Source organism: Callorhinus ursinus, unplaced genomic scaffold (assembly GCF_003265705.2).
Source record: "Callorhinus ursinus isolate GAN/ISIS: 27379988/994484 unplaced genomic scaffold, GSC_fseal_2.0 scaffold18, whole genome shotgun sequence".
In the NCBI taxonomy this organism is placed as follows: domain Eukaryota; kingdom Metazoa; phylum Chordata; class Mammalia; order Carnivora; family Otariidae; genus Callorhinus; species Callorhinus ursinus.
This window is the reverse complement of record NW_027397080.1, coordinates 25290743-25310208: the sequence shown is the minus strand read 5'-3', so window position 1 is coordinate 25310208 and position 19466 is coordinate 25290743. Positions and strand designations below refer to the sequence as shown.

Below are 19466 nucleotides of genomic sequence, written 5' to 3'. Positions count from 1 at the left end.
GTGTGGCTCCAGGGGCTCCACACAACCCCGGGCATCTTCCATGGGGCTCTCCTGGCTGGGTGGCATAGGGTGACCACCTGTATGTGTGCTGGGGGTGTAGGGGCCCTCCCCTAAATCCCTCTAGAACCCCCTTACCCCAGGGGCTCACGGACACACCTTCCCCCAGAGACTAGGCCAAGTTCATCTAGGGTGAATCCACACTTTAATGTCTGCAGAGAACCTTCCGGGAGGTGGGAGGAGGGTGCAAGGAAGGGGGCAGGGGCACCAGGGACAGGTTCAGAGAGTAAGGGACAGACAGACACCCCAAAGACGAGAGATCCTCGTCAAGGGAGCTGAGGAGCAGACGCTTAGCTACCAAAGAGGCTGTCCCGCCTCTGATGGGGGGGGGGGGGGCACAAACACAGGGGGGGGGGGGTGGACTGAGCCCCAGGGTCAAGGCAGCGTCCCCAGGCCCCACTCTAAGGGGGTCTCCCAGGTCCTTCTGTGGCTGTCTGCCTGGGGGCCCAGCGGCCGGCTCCTCTGGGCGGCTTGGCCTGGTGCCTGCTGAGAGTCCTCGAGCTCACCGACGGCGGCAACCCCGTAGGGGAAGGTGCCCACCTGAGCCAAGTAAAGAAAGGAGAAGGGGGATTATGGCTCCCACTGCTGGGGCAGGTCCAAGGAGGCACAGAATGGTCCACAGGGAGTGCTGGCCTCCCATCCCTGCTGCACCCGCCCTCTGCCTGCCCTGAGGCGTCAAGAAATGCCCAGCCCAGACCCCAACGTCCTGATTGCCTGGGCTGCCCACCAGGCAAGGTCACAGTATGAGGAGGCTCCGAGGCACACAGCCCCCACCTCAGTTATAGAACACCTCGTCCCCCTCCTCCGGGAGGGAGATGCTGTCCACCGAGGGGAGGGAACCCTGCAGATGGGCCCCACCCTCAGGCCCCAGGCCCCGAGGCAGCTGCGGCCGATGCTGTTGTTCGGGGCTGGGGGGCTGGGGGCCGACAGCTGTGATGGGGGGCTCATCGGGTGAGGGCCAGCCGTCGGGGGAGAGGCCAGGGGAGGAGAAGGCCAGAAGACTGTCATCCTGTGAGGGGCCACTCAGAAGACTGTCCTGCAGGTAGACGCTCTCCAGGTCTGGAAAACCAACGGGAGGGGTAAGCAGTGTGAGGAACGGAGTCCCAGGTCCTGCTCCTCACCCTCTCCTGGTGTGTGAGGGAAGGTGAGGGGCAGAAGACTGGTCTCCAGATCCTGCTTGGTCACTGCCAAGCTGTGTGACCTTGGGCAAGGCTCTCTGAGCCCCAGTTTCTCCCTGGGGGTTACAGGGCTGGTGGAGCGAGTTGGAGGAGTTAACAGCAGGCTGCGCTGGCGGAGGGGGGGTGGATTAAATATGATAACGGGCCTGCAGGTCACCCAGGACCCAGGCCCTCAGTAGTAACCTGGGGTTCTGGAAAGGCGGTTGGCTGTGCTTGGTATTAAGGTTCAGAGCCTGGCTCTGACGCTCCCAGCTGTAGCCCCGGGTGAGTTTCCTGGTGTCTCAGGTTCCCTTATTTGTAAAATGGAGATAATAAGAGGGCCTCCTTCTTAGAGGTGTGGTGAGGTTGAAGTGAAATGGCACAGGAAAACACCGAACTCGGTAAGCACTTCATTCCCTGACCCGTGACTGCGCTCGCTCCTTCCTTTACGCTTACGGCGCCCGGTGGGCAGCGGGCAGGGCAAGGATCCCCCGCTCCATCCCACGGATGCAGAAACCCAGGCTGAGGGAAGGAGGGGCTCGTCTGAGGCCACCGTGCATTTGGTGGCAGGCACCCAGCCCCTGCTCTGCTCCACCCACCCCGCCCGGGCGCCCCCCTGGGCAGTACCCTGGAGCTGGACCATGTCCTGAGGGCCGTTCTCGAGGTGCAGCTCCTCGTCATCCAGCGAGGACCAGGCGCTCAGTGTGGCCTCTGTGATAGCAAACTGCTCGGCAACCCCTGTGGCGGGGGGGGCACAGCGAGACCCACTCAGCGGGGACACAGTGGGGGCGGGGGGAGCTCAGCGCCAAGATGGGCTGGTAGCCAACAGCCTAGCGGTTAGCTGGGCTGACCATCCGGGCCCCAGTGATCAGATGGCCCCCCCGAACGCCCTGTCCACCCCATGGCATTGTTTTGCCCTGCCTCCACAGGGCCCATGTGGCGGCCCTCGGTCCCCTAAGGACCAGAGCCCCAACCAGTCCCCGACCCCAGGCTCCCCCGCCCCCAGCCACTGACCCGCAGCAAATCGGGCCTCACGCAGAGCATCGGGCAGGCGGCAGTAATGCTCATCCTCAGCGGGGGACAGCTCCCAGCCTGACCGCTGGGCGCACCAGCCCTTCCACTCGATGAGGTGGGCCACGCGGCCACGTGCCATGGCCGTGGGCTTTGTGATGTGGTCCTTGATGCTCTGCACCACCCCTGGGGGCATTGAGGGCAGCTGGGAGACTGCTCTGACCCAAAACCCCGCCCAGGGGCCCACCCCTGCTACCGCGGGCCCAGCCAGTGGCTTGTACCCCACAACCATTCGGTGCACTGTACCCGCCCCATGCTGTGTCCTCACAGCCCCATACCCACAAAGCCCTGAATCTATCTCCGCAAGTGCTCCTGCCCAACCAGTGCCTGTGCCCACTCCGCACCCCACACCCTCCCCGAGCCCCAAGGCCCCACCTTACTTAGATCCCCACCCATGTGGGGGCCCCATGCCCTCCCAACATCCACTCCCAGGCAATGCTCCCCTCCACCTGGTGCTTCTCCCCCAGACCTGCCACATCCCTCATTCCCTTTGACCAGGTTCAGACCCTTCTGTCCTAGAAGATCCACTCAAGGATCCACTCAAGATCCGCCCAGCCCTCTCCCTTTATCCATTAATTAGCCAGTTCTGAGAGAGCACCCCCTATGCCAAGGCCAGTGTCAGCTCTGCTGAGGGGGAGACCTGTGTGGGATGCAGCAGACCGGGAAGGCTTCCTGGAAGAGGTGGACCGGGGTTGAGCTTTACATGTACACTGGTAGGTTTGTAGGTGCGTTGGACAGATGGAGGCAAGACTGGAGGCTATTTCAGAGATGAGATGAGGAGGAAGGCGTGGCAGAATCTGGCATGATTCTGGGGCTGCCAGGGGTGAGATATGGGGGCAATACTAAGACTGGGATGGCAGAAAAGGCTGGGGAGCCCATCAGGGGCAAGACTGGGGCTGAGAGCGCCAAGCTGAGGACTCCAGAGTTTTCCTTCTAGCAATGGGGAGCCACAGCAGGGTAATGAGCAAGAGAGTGACAGGTTAGATCTGTTGTTTAGGGAGAACATCCCAATTAGAGGATGGGGCCAAGGGTGGAGACGGGTCACCATCAGGAGCCACTGAAGGGATCCAGCAAGAGACAGGACAGGGGCTGGGCAGTGGGGAGGAGGGCCTGAGGGGCTCTCGAGAGCAGACCTCCTCGACGTGGAAGCGGACAGACAGGGCTGTCAGGAATGATTCAGCATCTCTCTGAACCAAGGCTGAGCATACAGACACTGGGCTCTCAGAGCCGTGACGTGAGGACTGGCAATATTTAAGCAAGTTGGGGTATCCACAAAGGAAGCCAGAGACATGATACTGAGAAAATGGGAAAGATGGAGGTGAGAAAGAGGGGGGGGAACCCCCCACCCCGCTCCCAAGCTAGGAGTGCGGGCAACCAGAGAAAGTTCTGGAGGAGGTGGTTCGAGTGGCCCCTGCAGGGCAGGTGAGGCAGAGGGAAGGGGTGGCAGGTTGGGGAGAGTCGAGGCAAACGGGAGGGAGGGCAACACGGGCACTCTGAGGAGCTGTGAGGGACTTAATGAGATGTGAGCCTGAGGTACCGGGAGCAGAGTGGTGGGCAAAGAGCTGGCCAGCTGAGAATGGCCCGGAAGGTGTGCTGTGCGTGACGGGGGCGGAGGCGGCCCCCGGAGACCCCTCTGCTGGCCTGCGTACCTACCTCCCAGCTGCTGCTGCCTCCCACCGGCAGCCCTCTCCAGAGACTTGCCCTTAGCTGATGGGAGCAGCCCCACCCAGGGAGAGCCTTACAGGGGCCACCACCAACCAACGGGGGACTGAAACCCAACCAGCCGCCAGCGTAAGTTCTGTGGTTCGATCTGAGCTCCTGAGCTCCCCAGGGATCGGGCTGGGACAGATTCCTCCCGAAGCCCCATCTTTGCCGAGCTCCTTCCCTTGCCCGGTCCTGATGCCCTCACTCCTACAATTTGCCCTTGAGAACAATCCCTCCATAAATCGCTCACACAATTCCCATCTGGGGCTCTGCTTCTGGGGAACCCGACCCATGGCGGGGTGATGGGCAGACTGCACCTGCCGCAGAGGCCAGGGAGGCCGACATCTGAAAGACTGGGGCCATTCCCTCACAGCTTCGGGAACCCCCAGCAACTTAACGGGGAGGTGGGGCGACAGGAATCCTAAGTCACTCGTCCTGCAGAACCCGGCATGGAGCGTGGATCCAGGAAATGTTGGCTCTGACGGGCTGCATGCCTTCCAGCTGCAGTTCGGCTTTGCCCTGTCCGCAGCAAGGGGTGAGGGCTGGGCCGCGCTAACCCCAGGGCAGGACAGGGCCGTTGGAGCCTACCCACAAGGGATGAGGTGGCCAGAGCTGCCACGTTGTAGTTGCTGGAGCAGGACCTGGAGTCAGACAGGTAGCCGTTGGTGGTCTGGAAGCACCTCTGCAGGAAGGACAGGAGGGGTGAGTAGAGTGGGGCAGACCGGCCAGCCAGAGGACATCTCCCAGCCACTACCATCCTGTGAGGACCCCGCCCCCAGGGCTGGCGGGGCTGTGGGCCCAGGCTGGCGCCGCAGAGCGAGGGGGACGGTGTCCGCAGTGGCTGGTTAGACCAGGGGATGGGCAAAGCGCACTGACCTGCCAAGGATCCCAACAGAAATCCATCTGTTTGTCCTAAAACGAGAGGAGCAAGAGGGTCAGGCAGGGCCTGGCAGATGGTGCCAGCAGATGGCACGAGTCCTCGAGCCCCGGGTGGTGGTGAGGGTCAGCCTTCTGCTATTCCCTGAGGTCTGGGCTCTGCCTACTCCTGGGTCGGGCCCCCCTGGGGTTCCCTCACCGCCATGCAGAGAAAGACATGGGGCGGGGTGGGGGGGCACTGGTGGCTCTGCCAGGAAGGCAGTGAATGCAGGGGGTCTATCGGACCTGGGTTCGAGCTTTGACTCTGCCCTTTCTACCCGGGTATCCTTAGACTAGGGCCTTAAGAGCTCAGAACGTCAGTTTCTTCCTCTGTAAAATGGTGATAAATGCCATTTATCTCGGGTTGTGGGGACGCAAATGACATGATGTAGACAGTGTCTAGCATAATGCTTAGCATGTGGTATGTCCTAAAAAAAAAAAAAAGTAATTATATCAATCGGTAGGTTCAAGCCACAAGCTCTGGGGGTGGTGTGGAAATTATGCACCAAGATTTGAGGCCACCAGCAAGCTCTTCCTAAGGCAGTGGACTAAGAATGCCACTCTTGGGGTGCCTGGGTGGCTCAGTTGGCAGAGCAGGTGGCTCTTGATCTCAGGGTTGTGAGTTTGAGCCCCATGTTGGGTGTAGAGATCACTTCAATAATTAAACTTAAAAAAAAAAAAAAAGCCACGCCTTTACCCTCCAGAAGGCAGGGCAGGCTGCTAAGGGGTGGTGGGCTGGTCAGGGAACTTGTTATCTGCAAGGCTGGGGTAATGTGTGTGGAAAGAACTCCATGGCAGGACTCTCTTTTCTGGTCCTGGTCCAAGTCCCTGGATGCCCCGCCCGATTCAGACCTTCATCCAAATGCATACCAAACCTTAGGGCTCTGATCCAAGGAGGGAAGATTGGAAGTTTCAGCTCCCTGTGGAACACTGTAGGGGACATCCCAGGAACCAGGGCCTAGGCAGGTGAAGGTGAGGATCAAGTGGGACCAGTTACCTTGCCAGTGACATGGTCTGGAGCAACAGTGGGGGGGTGGCTGGAGGTCAAGTCCGGGTTCAGGGGGTCCGTGCCCTGGGGCATGGGGCAGTCCTTGTGGGCACTTGTGAACAGATCTGGAAATATGACAACAGGAGGAACTTAGAAACCCCATCCCCCCACCCCCACCCCCACTCTCCTACTTATGAGGCTTCTTCAAGCTAGCCCCCAGTGATAGGCACTACTTTACTGCCACCCGATGTCATTTCGTTGAAAACAAAGACCCAGGCCCACAGAAGGTGAGGAGTCCAGCCAAACCGGGAATTCTTGCCCATCTGCCTATTCCTCCATTTTCATAAATTCTAGCACCCACTCCCTGGCACATCCTAGGAGCTTTCCTTCACAGATGCCCTCAACTCCCAACCCTGTCCAGTCTCACCCTCCGCCTGCTCCACACCAGGACCTTTCTCCAGCACGTTGCTGGAGAAAGTCCCTGGCCTCACACGGGACACTGTCCAGGGGACCTTCTACAGGTCTCCACTTCCCGCTAAGTTTGCTTCCCACCAGGCTGACCACCTCACACGGCTTTCCTTCTCAAACCTGCAGCCTGGGCAGCCCCCTCCCCACACCGCGCTGCTGGCTGCTGCCCCATCCCTCACGGAGGTCCAGAAGCCTTCAGCAGGTATTGCCCCATTTTCTACCTCAAATCATTGCCGCGTCCGCATTTTGCCCACACCATCTGCTTTCCCTCCTGTGACAAAAGAACTGTCCCTACTCCATCCAAGACAAGCCCCCCAGCCTGACCCGCCCCCTCCACCAGCTGCCCTGCACTCTCTCTTCTGGTTGTCTGCTCTTGTCTTCCTCCCGGCCACCAGCGCGGCAGGTGCTGCAATGCCTCTCCACTCCAGACTCTCGCCTGCATCCCTGCCCCCCACCTTCTCCCCTGGGTCAGCCCCCCACCCACCAAAGCAACCCAGCATCTCCCATCCTTTAAAGACCTCTCGACCCCTGCTTCCCCTCGGCTCCCTGTCCACTCCTCTGCCTCCTTCCTGGCCATACTTAGAGTTGTGCATGACCTCTACTTCCCTCCCCCATCTTCTCCCCCACCCTCTTCAGGCAGCCTTCCCTGAGACAGTCCAGCAGGGACTTCAGTCTCCTCACTGGCTTCAAGCTGCATTGGGACACCTCCCATCGCTCCCTCCCTCCCCCTCAAGCCATGCCCATCTCAGATCTGGGGCTTTCTCCCCCCTTGCTCCCCCTTCTCTGCTCCAGCCTGGCATCTCACCTTCTCACCTGGGCGGGGGGGGGGGTCTCTCCCAGGACATCTCCATGTGCGGCTGATGCCCGCATTTACACCTGCAGCCCTGACTGCTTGAGCCCCCAACTGAATAGCCAACTCCCCTCCTGGATGCCCGACAGCCGGCAGCCAGCTCAAGGAAACCCAGGTCCGTCTCCACTTCCCAGATTTTAGAAAATGATGCAACAGCCCACCCAGGTGTACCAACCAAATATCCAGTTTTCTCTGAGTGCTGCCTTCCCCCAACCAGCAAGTCCTACTGGCTCTCTCTCCAACCTCCATCCCAGACTGAGCCCTCTCCATCCCCACTGCCGCTCCCCACCTGGGGGCACCACCCTCTCACCTGGAGGCCACCGACCACAGCCTTCTGCTTCCTCTCCTGGCCGAAGGCAACTCTCCACCCTGCCGCACAGGGATGCTACAGGTCAGACTGCATCAGACTGCTGAAAACCTGCCCCTGGCTTCCTTCCACTGCACTTGAGGAGAGCCAGCCCCTCACCAGGGCCTTCAGGGGCCTGCACGCCGCCTGCACGCCAGGCTGCCCGCTGTTCGGGCCACTCTGGCCTCCCTGCTGCTCCTCAAACAGCCCACTTGTTTGTCCTTGCTATCGCCTCCGCCTGGAACACCATCCCCAGATCTTCCTGAGCCGTGTCATTCAGGTCTCAGCTCAAGGTCACCTCAGACAGGCCCTCCCTGTCCCCACACCGGGCACCAGTCACTCCCCATCACGGTCAAGCTTTTGTGAAGTGTCCAGTCCCTCCTCGCATGGTGAACGTGAGGCCATGGGAACAGAGACCACAGCCAGAGGAGTAAGCATCTATTTCTGATGCATTCAGAAGTATTCGCTGAGCACCTACTATGTGCCCGGCACTGTCCCGGGCACAAGAACACTGTGGCGAACAAGACAGAGATGGTTTCTGCCCCATGGAGCTGCCATTCTAGTGGGAGAGACATTCTAGTTCATGCATTCACCTAAACATCTGTTCATTCCTTCACCCCGTGGGCATCCATGTACTGTCTATACCGTGCAAGCGTGCGGGGGCCGAGGTGGGATTAAGACCCCATCCCTGCCCTCTGGGAGCGCCCAGTCTGATGGAAACCAGCCCCAAAGCCCCTCATTCAAACACAAGGCTGACCCCAGGGCAACAGTAGCACCCCTCTCCTGGTGTGATGGCACCGATTCCTCACATCGACCTAAAGAGGAAGGAATCCATAGCTCAGCTTTCTAGAGGAGGAAGCTGAGGCCCAGATGGGGATTCACTAGCCCGAGGCACACAGCCCATAGCGGGCAGTCAGGGTCTGAGCCCTGTTATTCTCATGCCGAGGCTCACTCTCTTCCAAAGCACAAAAGGAGTTTTGATGAGTTCTGTGGGGGTCAGGGGCTGCACCAGAGAGCTGATGGGGGAGCTAGCAAGGAGGGGCTGCCAGGAGACGGGTGTTGCAGGCAGGGGATTTTGTGCAGCTTGCACAAAATCGTTGAGGTCTGGGAGACGGGAGGCGCGGGGGTGTCTGGGCCGTGGCAGGGAGGCGAGGCCTCTGCAGGACACTGGTCCCAGCCTGCAGCCTGTCCTGCCCTGGACGCAGGCCCCCACCACCCTTCCCTGGCTTCGACAGCCCGCAGGCAGAGCTGCAGAAGCTGACAGCATGGAAGCACGCAGGGCTTCCTGGAGGAAGCGGAGGCCAGGGAGTGTCTGCAGGCTGGAGGTGGGAGGTGTCAGGTGCCCCCAGAGGCAGAGCTGGGCGCTCGTGGGCCGTGGGCAGATGCACCAACTAGAAGTCTTGGGAAGGTGTTAGCAGGGAGGGGAGGACGGGGCACTAGAGGTCAGCGAGGGTGCCCCACTGAGCCCCCACATGCCTCCCGATCGCTTTCTCTGTTTTTTCGCACCCACGGGCCTGTCCCATGGGCTTTGTTCCCAACTGGCAACACCTGGGGCTCTTTCCAGGGGAGCCGCCCTCCGGCAACTGGAGCTGAATTTATGTTGCCCTCTGGCAGTGTCGGAAGGTGCGGGACCCCGGATCCTTGGTTTGGGGGTTGGAAAACTCAGAGCCCCTGCGGGATTGGGCTGTGGCCACCCCTGCAGGGCGACAGAGGCTTTCGTGGCCTGTCTCCTCTCTCCACTCCTTCCTCTGAAGGATCCCCCTCACACCCTCACATACCAGTTGTACCCAAATCCTCATTTCAGGGTCTGCTCCTAAGTCGCTGCTCCAGAGACTGGGTGAGGTTCTGGTGCCAGAGGGGCCCATTCAAATCCCAGCTCGGCCCTTTACTACCTGTGGGACCTTGACTTTACTGCTCGGATCCTCCGTTTCTTCATCTGTAAAATGGGCAGTTAACTGGTCTTGTTCTTCAGGTACTGCCTACAAGCATCCGAACCAGAACAAAGGGGGCACTGCATGCCCCACTTTGGAAGAAAGCCACTGTCAAGGGTGGGGGAGCAGACACCCTCTTCAAGGTGGTTCATAACAGGCTGTTACTCCAGCCACCCACCATCCCTTGGACTCTGACCACCTAGTGCTCCCCACAAGCGAAGTGAGGGGCTCTCAGACACTCCCCTGCAGAGATCTGGGATGCCTGCAAAGGAGAGGCCAGCATCCTACCCACCCGCCCCACCCCGGGTCGGATGTCTGCATAGCTGGGACGGGAAGGGGCAGTGGAGTGGCCTGCCCTCCCTTCCCCTGCACAGCAAGAACTGTGAGTTTCTCAAGGGTCAATACGGCACTGAGGGCGGGGCCATGTTTGAGTTTTGCTGGTGCCCCCTAGGAGGGGAGGGTCGCTTGCAGGGCAGGGTGACCCCAGCCCCCAGAGGCTGGAGGGTGGGCAATTTTGCCCTCCCTAGCGGGCAAGGGAGTTGGGCAGGGAAGGGAAGAGGTCACACCAGGTCAGATCTCTCATGACAAGCGTTCTGCTGCAGGCAGGCCCCCTCCAAAATGGCCCCTGAGAGAACTCACACATGCTAACCTGGGGCCCGTGGCCCCCCCGCCACCTCCTCTTCCACCACTCTCCCTCTTGCACGCCAGCCACACTGGTCACTCAGACACGCCAAGCACACTCCTGCCTCAGGGCCTTTGCACTGGCTGCACCTCTCCTCCAACTGGAACACTCTCCTCCCACATAGCTGCAGGTTCACTCCCTCACCATATTCAGGCCTCTGCTCAAATGTTAGAACCTCAGGGAGCCCTCCAGCCACCTTGTTTAATGGCACCCGTCCTTTCCAATCTCCTGATTTTCTGTCCTTCTTCATGGTGACATTCCTTAAGTTATGTGTCCGTTTCCTTGTTCACCGTCTCTCACTAGACCATGAACTCTCTGATTGCTGGTCCTTGTCAGCTTTATTCACCACCATAGCCCTAGCGCCTGCCACAGGGCCTGGCCCGTTGCTCATTAAACTCTGCCTCAACAGTGAGCCAGTGGCAGCCAAGACAAACCACCAGAGCTCCAGATAAATAAAAATATTTTTTTATAAAGATTTTCATCTATTTATTCATGAGAGACAGAGAGAGAGGCAGAAAGAGAGAAAGGCAGAGGGAGAAGCAGGCTCCCCGCTGAGCAGGGAGCCCAATGCGGGACTCGATCCCGGGACTCCAGGATCATGACCTGAGCCGAAGGCAGACGCCCAACCATCTGAGCCACCCAGGCGCCCGATAAATAAAAATATCTTGACCACTTTTTCTCAAGTTCCTCATGCCAGACCCCAGCATGTCAGAGTACAAGACCCAGAGAGGAGGGAGTCCAGCAGAAGGTGCGGCCAGTCCTGGCTGGAGGGCCGAAGCGAACACTGAACAGGATACGAGGTGGAGGGGCGCCCGGGTGGCTCAGTTGTTAAGCCTTCGGCTCAGGTCATGATCCCAGGGTCCTAGGATCGAGCCCCGCATCGGGCTCCCTGCTCAGCGGGGAGCCTGCTTCTCCCTCTCCCTTTGCCCCTCCCCCTGCTTGTGCTCTCTGTCAAATAAATAAATAAAATCTTAAAAAAAAAAAAAAAAGGACATGAGGTGGAAGTCTCCATCCACACTGGACTGGACTTAGGATCCCTAGGGATCAGACAGTTGTGAGATTGGCCTGGAGACTGTTAGCGGCGGGCAGGTGAAGGAGGTCTGAATGAGCTTGTCTGAAACAGGGCAAGAAAAGGCAGGTAGAGCTAGGAATGACGCCCCCACCCCCTGAACTCAGAGCTCAGTAACCCACGAGCCAAGAGCAGTGTGGGCTGAGCCGTGTGCTTACGCACCAGAACATTCGGCACATCTCGCTCTTTATCCCAAGTCCGAGCTGTGTGCCCCTGAGGTAGGCCTGCCCCTCCCTGAGCTTCAGAGTCTCCATGTGTACAAACACCGAGCTCCAGGCCCCTCAAAGGCAGTGTCCAAGCCAGGGGGGCACATCCTTCAGCGGGTCATGCAGGCCACCGACTAGGTCATGCAAGCCACTGACTAGGTCAAAAAATAAAATAGAATTGAACAGAAAATACCAGAACCTACTGAGGAGTCAGGTTAAGCATTATTTCATGAAACTTCAGTTTAAATTGCACAGGCCCCCATGCGCCCACACGAATGTGTGCACACACACACCTGTGGTAAGAATGTTCTAAGCGTGTGCTGGGTCGTGATGCAAAATATATGCATTCCTACAGGTTCTAGTCAAAAATGTTTGAAAAGTCACCACTCCTGAGATTCCAGCGCACATAAGCAGGGGCCCGCCAGGGTGCAGGCAGAGGAGTGCTGGCTCCAGGCTGTCCCCAGGAACTCTGCGAGGTGTGGAATATTTCTAGGGCCCCTGGCCGTCCCTGAGGCTGTTTTAAAACCCTGTGGACTGTGGGCCAGGGAGTAAGGGGGTGCTGAGCACAGAGGAAGCTGGTAGGCAGTGTCAAAGGCCTGGAGCACACATGACTTGCACAAGGTCATTGGTCAAGGTGGACTTGGAGGACTCCTGGCTCTGAGCCCCTCTCTAGCTTTCCTGCCCACCACCCACCCTCCGGGCCTCAGCTGGGGTGCAGGAGCCTCCACCAAAGCCGCCTTCTCCCCCTAAGGACTTTGGCCCCGTGATGTCACAGGCTGGTTGCCATGGAGACGTCAGGTAATGGAGCAGCCCAGGGTGAAATCACAGGCTGCTCTTCGCCCAGCTGGGACCGGCCACGTCCCCAGCAGCAACTGGAAAAACACAGTGTTTTGTGGGGGGTGGGGGCTGGGGGTAGCCTGAGGGGACCCCTGGCCATGGCTCCTGTGGGTGCCCCCTTCCTCCCCAGTCCACACCCTACTCCTCTGACCTCAAGGTCTGAGGCCCTTTCTCAGACCTGCTCCCTCCCCCACCTCCCTTTGGCCACAGCAGTGACAAGCCTCTGGTTGCCCTGACAACTTGGAGGGGGCCATCTCGGTCCTTCAAGGAGAGGAGTGTCATCCAGACGTCTCCTATCTCCTGTCTCCTCCATCCCTCGCCTTCCAGCAGAGCGCTCTTCTGCCTACCAAGGATGCTTCCTGCCTTCTCACCCCAGCCCCTCCTTCTGCTGTAGAGTCCAACCACCCAGATAGTACCTCCTGTTGTGTCACCTAAACCCCTCTTGCTGCAAAGCACCCACCCTGGCTTTCTCTGCTTGTTCCTTGGATGAGTCTGCAGCTCAGTCTCCGCTCCCCTGTCTCCGAGCCATCCAGCCCTTTTAGCTGTTCTTTGGTGCTCGAGTCCCAGCCCGTTAGACACTGGGGTTGCCATCTGCCCCCAGAGTGTCTCCCAGGGCTCTGCACCCCAGGAGGGCAGGGAGGGCCCAAGGTTAACCCTGTTCTTTCCCAGCAGCCCAGAGAGGGTACACTTCTTCTTGAAAGCACACAGTAACAGAGCAGTAGCCTGGGTCCGAAGCCCCTCACTCTCCCCTCCCTGGACAGCTGTAGGCCTCCCCTCTAAGCTTCTCAGGACCCCTGAGTGCACCACACAGTCCTCCAGCCAGCCGCCCTACCCACCCATCCCCCTGTGTGCTGCTGGCCCACCAAGGTCCAGGCCCTGTCCCTGCCTCCGAGGAGAACCCAGCGGGCCCAGTGTTCCTCTCACAGTCCCTGCCCCGGGTCTAATCCCAGCGTGTCACTGCCAGCAGGGCTGTGGGCGTGCCGCACAGGCCCTGCGAGCCGAGGGCTCTCACCTGTGACATGAGGATGCCTGTGCTCCCCGGGTAAGGGCTACCAGAGGACGAAGCACCTGCCACAGCATCTGCTCAGTCCCGCTCAGCTCCCAGACCTGGTTCTCTTTCTGGGCCACAGGACAGATCTCAGTCCCCCCTGGCGACCTCTGGTCCTGCCCCTCGGACTGGCGCTCACCCTGGGGGCTCTGCAGAGGGAGGCCACCAAGAGTGAGCCCTTGGCCTCTCTGCCTGGTGAGTCACTGCCACGACAGCAGGCCATCCCTCTGAGCCTGGCAGAGGCCTGGCCTCGAGTGGACAAAGTGCCCTCCTGCTCCCTAGGACATTTGTTTATGGGTCACCAGGCCCACAGTGGTAACTTCATCAGGGAGCTGATGCAGCACAAGGGGGTCCGTTTCTATCTCCAACCAAGGATAGAGGGAGACAACAGGCTCTTCTCCAGGACCTTCCACACACCTCAGCTCCTTTCTACTTCCTCCGCCATCCTGGGGCTCAGTCTCTTTGACAAGCTATCCTAGAGCCTGTCCTGCTCTAACCTCACCTCCTCCAGGCAGCCTGCCTAGATTGGCCTCAGCTGTAATAGGCCACCAATAGCCTTAATAAGCAAAGTCTGGCCGGCAATGATTTGCTGCCACTATTTACTGAACACCTACTATGTGTGGGGTGCTGTCTTAGGCCTTTTCATCCATTATCTCTTGTTTAACTCTAAAACCCTGCCAAGTAGGTATCATTATGCCCGTTTTTACAGATGGAGAAACTGAGGCTCAGAAAAGTCAAATCACTTCTCCAAAGTCACCAGCTAATTAAGTGTCAGAGATGGGGTTCAAACCCAAGCCAGTCTGAAATTCCAAAGCTTGTACTCAAACCACTAGCCAGTGCTGATCTCCTCAGGCTACTTTTCTGTGGGTGTGTCCACGTCCATGTCCTGCCTCCCCCATTAGACTACCCCTAGGGCAAGGTTATATCTCTCTCCTCAGACAGTGAGCTCCCTTGCGATGGGGGAAGGCTCCATCTACTCCTTCCTCAGCGTCAGACTGCTCACTGGCTCTGCAGGGGCCAAAGTGAGACAGTGCTAGGAGGCTGGGAGGGGGTCACAGTCGGTTGGCACTGGGTACTGTGGGGTGCTCTGCCAGCCCCTACAGAGCTGGAGCCTTCTCCCAGACATAAGAGATGCCTGACCTTCCAGAAGAAAGACTTCAGCCCCCAATTTCTGTCCTCACAAGCCCCAGGGCCCAGGGCACTGAGACCCCCAGGGTTGAGGCCAGGAGGCTGACGGGTTGGTTGGAGGACAAGGCTGGGGGCTGGGGCAGGTGGAGAGGTTCCAGTGCCAGGGGCACGGGGCGGGCCCTGAGAGACCCTAGAGCTAGAGAGAGGGGAATAGATATTAACTCCCCCCGCTCCGTACACATTGCCACCAGTGGCAGCAAAGCCCCAAGCAAATACCAACCACAAGAGTTATTCCAGAGGGCTGCTTTTTTTAAGCACTGGCCATACACTCAGGACCTCTCTCCAGGGGGCGCATCAGAAAGCAAAGGGCAGGGGCTCCCCCCTCAGGTGCTGGGCTAACTCAGACCTGAGTCCAAATCCTGCCTTTCCGCGTCCTGGCTGTGTGACCTGAGGTAAGACTCTTCCCGTCTCTGAGCCCTACCTCTCCCCTCCCAGGGTTGAATGAGGTCAGAAGAGTAAAAAGGCTCAGCCTGGCTTAGGATAAGCGCCTGGCAAACGGTAGCTTAAAAGTAGATGACGAACGGGGCACCTGGGTGGTTCAGTTGGTTAAGGGTCTGACTCTTGATGTCGGCTCAGGTCACGATCTCAGGGTCATGAAATCGAGCCCCGCATCAGGCTCTGCACTCAGCATGGAGCCTGCTTAGCCCTCTCCCTCCCCCCTCTGCCCCTCCCCCTGCTCTCTCTCTCTCTCTCTCTCTCTCTCTCAAATAAATAAAATCTTAAAAAAAAGTAGATGACAACACAAAACAGCTCCTAGAAACAGCATGTGTTGCCTTACCCTGGTCCCCGTCACTTTCCCCAAGTCCTCAGCACCTTTAGTGCCTGCCATGAGGCATCCATGAGGCAGGATGGGGCGGGAAGCCTCCGTAGCCTCCCCTTTCCCAGCCAAGAGGGTCTCACTTAGCTGTCTGCACAGAAGGGTAACAACGACAAATTTAAAATGAAAGAAATAGCTAAACGTGCCAGGTACTGGTCTGAGTGCTTTACATGAATTAAGTCATTGTAATCCCTGCCCAGCGACCCTAGGACATCAATATTGGTATTGGTCCCATTTTAGAAATGAGACCATTGAGGTACACGGTCAAGGTTAAGTAACTTGCTGAAGTCACAGAGCTAGGGAATGGTGGATGGGAACCTAGGCTGGCTGGCTCCAGAGTCTGCACCCCTAACCTCTCAGGCCTGGCACAGAGAAGCGAACAGCCGCCCCATGCTGGCATGTGGAGGCTCTCCCAGGTGTGGCCGGTACCTGGGGCTTGGCGTCTGGCTAGGGCGGCCCTAGCTGGGTGCAGGCTCTGGGCCTGCAGGGCCAGCATGAGCCTCGCAATCCCTGGCCTGGCTTCAGGACTGCGTACCAGGCACAGGGAAGTGCTTGGAGAATGGGGTGGTTATTAGCACTGGGTGCAGGTGTGGAGAGCAGGCCCAGGGCTCAGAAGCTCATGGAAGCCTGCAGCTCGAGAGGAGCAGGTCAGGCAACCGGCTATGGGCTGGAGGTGCAGTGCAGAGGCTCAGGACACGGGCCTAGCTTTGTTCAGGGCACTCAGCTCCCGCCACCCCCCTACCCCCACTCCGTTTCCCCATTTGTAGAAATGAGGACTGTGACAGTACCTACCCCAGCTTAGCTAGTTGTGCCTAAAATGTTCCAACCAGTACCTGGTAAGCCGGAAGCGCTCTGAGAGTATTAGTGACAACTGGAGGGGGGTGTGCCCTCCACTTAGCTGTTCAGTCGCTGAGACCATGGTTGTCCTCTGCTCCAGTATCTTGTCCCTTCTTTACCTTTATCCAGCTTGCCTGCAGCATGTCGAGACTGTAAGTGTCACCCCCTCAGGAAGGGGACAAGGTTCGAATACACAACTAGATCTGGAGGTGGCACTCGGGAGCTCAAGGCACAGAAGGAAGGGCAAAGAAAGTCCATCCTCAGTCTGTGTGACCTCAAGCAGGCACGGCAGAGGGTGCCAGGCCCGGTGGGGGGGTCCAGGGACTGGAGCACCAGCCTGACCTTGGCAGGCATCTCTTCCTCCTGGACCCTGGACTGTGTTCAGTGGGTCCGTGGATCACAGGCTGGGCCCCGGGTGTGGGATGGCCAAGTGACGGGGAAGGGACACGGTCACCAAGGAAACACCCGATCCCAGATCCCCAACACCCAAAGCCTGCCCAGAGCCTTTGGGTTTCTGGAGACACACTGAGCACCTGCCAGTCCTGAAGAACCCTAAATACTCTTCCCTCTTAAAATTAACTTCCCCTCTGGCAAGCTGTCGGCCTCAAAAGGGCAGGGGCTGTGCTGGACTCATCCCCACTAGATGCCCAGCATGTACACAGTACCTGGCACACAGTAGGTATCGTGCTAATATCAGCTTGATGAATGAATAAGTGAATGAACCTCACACAACCTAACTCCCACCCATGATTCCAGCCCTGACACCCTCCTGAGACATCCTAAGCCACTTACCTGAATGTCCCACATGGACTGGTGAGCCCCTTAGAGGCCAGAGGACAGGGGGTGGGGAGGGTGGGGAGGGTTGTGTTCCTTGCCCAGGATCCCCCAGCACAAGCCCCCCCCCACCCAGGGCCTGTGCAGCCCCTCCCCAAGGCCTGTTCACACCCCAAGTTTTGGGGGTGATGGGTGGGGTGGCAGCCCCCAGGGTTGGGGGTCAGTGGTTTTGCAGAGCTGGGGCCAAGGCCTCAGTCACCCCTACCCCCAGTCCCCCTGCTCTGTGTAGGACTCCACTGCCATTCCCCCAGGGCAGCTCCCGCCAACTCCTGGGGTACCACCTTGGGAAGTGCAAGAGGAGAGCAGAGGGCGCCAGCACAAGGCAGAAAGACAGACCCAGGAGTTCCCAGAAACGTCAGCTTTCTCTGTCCCTTCCCGTCCCCTGACTGAGGATGGGGGTGGGGTGGGGAGTTACGGATGAGAGTGGGGGAAGGGATACCTTCCATATAACCTGTTCATCTCCATTAACCCACTGCTGTCCATGGGGGTTCAGAGACTCTGAAGACAGCGCATGGGGTAAGGGCACAGAAGTGGGGGCTCTGAGCAAGTCAGGCCTGTGTCTTGGGGGAGTGTGGGAAGGAGAGTCGGCTTGTTCTCCCGGGGCCGCCACCGGCCCTCCAGAGAAAGCCAGGAGCAGCCAGAAGGCTCCCTCGCCTCCAGAGCACACGACAGGGGGCGTGTGGCTGTTGGGCTGGGAGCGACCCCGCTTCGCGCCACCTGCCTGGGTGTGGTTCCAAGCCCGGCTGGAGCTGCGGCGACCTCCCTCTGCTCTCTCTCTGCGCTGCCACCCCCACCCCCTGTCCTCCCGGGGGCGGGGGGCACCGTGTCCCCTGGGGCTCGGTGGGGGGCGGGGTGGGGTGCTGCCGGTCGGGGAAGGCCGGGTCGCCCCCCCACCCCCGCCCCCCAGGCTCCTCCGGGGCGGCCCCGGGCCCCGACCCCCACCCGGCCGGCGGCCCCCTCACCTCGCGACACGCAGGAGCCCATCACGGGGCCGCGGGGCCGGGCCGCTGCGCCTCGGGTGCGTCGGGCCGCCGGGCGTTCATGTCTCCGCGGGCCCGGGGCTCACGCGCGGCGCCGGCGCGGCGGGCGGTTGGCAGGGGCTGGGGCTGGGGCTCCCTCCGCTCGGCTCCCCGCGGCTCCAGCCGGGTCGTCCCCGCCGCCGCCGCCGCCGCCCGCGCCGCGCCCGCTCCTGCCCGCTGTGGGGAGCACGGCGGGCGAGGGAGCCCGGGGGAGCGCTCGCCCCAAGCCGGGGAGCCCGAGCCACACGCAGGCCGCCCCGCCCCTTCCCCGGCCCCCGGCACCGCCCGCCGAGCGCACCTGGGGCCGCAGCCCAGGCTGGGGGGCGGGGTCAGTGGGCGGGGGCGGGGCGAGGAGGAGCGGGGTGAGGGCCGAGGCGGGGCGCGGGTGAGGGCTGGCGGGGGCGGGGTGAGGAGGGCTGGGGGGGGCGGGAGCGAAGGGGAGGCGGGAGCGGGGGAGAGGGGAGGGACCCTCTGGCCCTCCCCCCTCGCCACCTGGTGACCCGGGCTGAAGGTCGGGGAAGGGGGCGGAGGGGAGGAGGCGCGGAGATTCCAGCGTTTGGAGCACAAAGTACACAATCTTAGTTTAACAACCTGGACCGGACACCTGGCGGAGCGCAACAACACTAATTCCATTACGCCCATTTTGCAGAAGAAGAAACTGAGGCTCACAGATGCCAATGCCTTGCCTGAGGTCCCTTGGCTGTGAGGGACAGCGACTTCTGACGGTCAGCTCCTGCTTCGGGCCCGCTGGCTTAGGGTGGGGGTACAGAGGGAGGTACAGAGGGGCCGTAACAGCGCCCTCACTGCTGGACAAGAGTCAAAGCACCCCTTGGCTCTCTGGGCTCAGCCAGGGTGAAGAGAACTGAGGCCCAGCGCCTCTTCTCAGCCGCTGGTCTCCTGTCTCCTGGGGCACCAGCGGCTCCATCAGGCACACACCTGCAAGCCCACTCTCACTTGTGCCCCCACGCCCTCGTACACACTCATAGACACTAGTGCACACACTAAATTTTGGGGGTGATGGGTTCCCCCAAACGCGGATATGTCATCTGCATTCACACTGACACACAGGCGCGCACACACTCAGCTCTCGAGCAAACCTTCCCATGCACCAACGCATCTCCCTCTTTACACCTACACCTACCTGTGCACCTCTTACAGGTGAGGAAGCCAGGTTCACTGGCTCCCCTCAAAACCCTGGTGATGGCCTGGGCAGGGTTTTGAGGGATGAATAAGGCTTGAGGCAGGAGCCTGGCGTGGAGCTGGAGGCCTCCAGCAGGGCAAGGATCCGGGCCTGGTGGCACTGCCAGGGGGTGGGGGTGGGTGCTGACCTGGTTCTCTTCCCCCGGGCCCGGTGCCCTCTCTGAAGTAGGGGTCAGGGTGGGGAGTGGCTCTAGCCACCCCGCTACCTGCCCACCGGTGTGAGTGCTGGCTCAGCTCACACA

At 60.0% G+C, this 19466-nt stretch overlaps 1 protein-coding gene across 2 annotated transcripts; it reads right to left on the bottom strand.

Moving 5' to 3' along the window:
• Positions 1-193: 193 nt before the first annotated feature.
• Positions 194-18207, bottom strand: FAM131C (family with sequence similarity 131 member C). Of its 2 annotated transcripts, none has more exons than XM_025855662.2 (7): positions 17968-18207; positions 5902-6017; positions 4866-4901; positions 4578-4671; positions 2229-2411; positions 1842-1952; positions 194-1116 (listed from the first exon to the last, which is right to left on the bottom strand). In XM_025855662.2, exons 1-7 carry the CDS (start codon positions 17987-17989, stop codon positions 833-835), a joined length of 846 nt encoding a protein of 281 aa, XP_025711447.1. In that variant the 5' UTR covers positions 17990-18207; the 3' UTR covers positions 194-832. The 2 variants fall into 2 exon arrangements, with proteins under 2 accessions (XP_025711447.1, XP_073759726.1); XM_073903625.1 differs by lacking the exon at positions 17968-18207 and adding an exon at positions 12138-12174.
• Positions 18208-19466: the final 1259 nt, after the last annotated feature.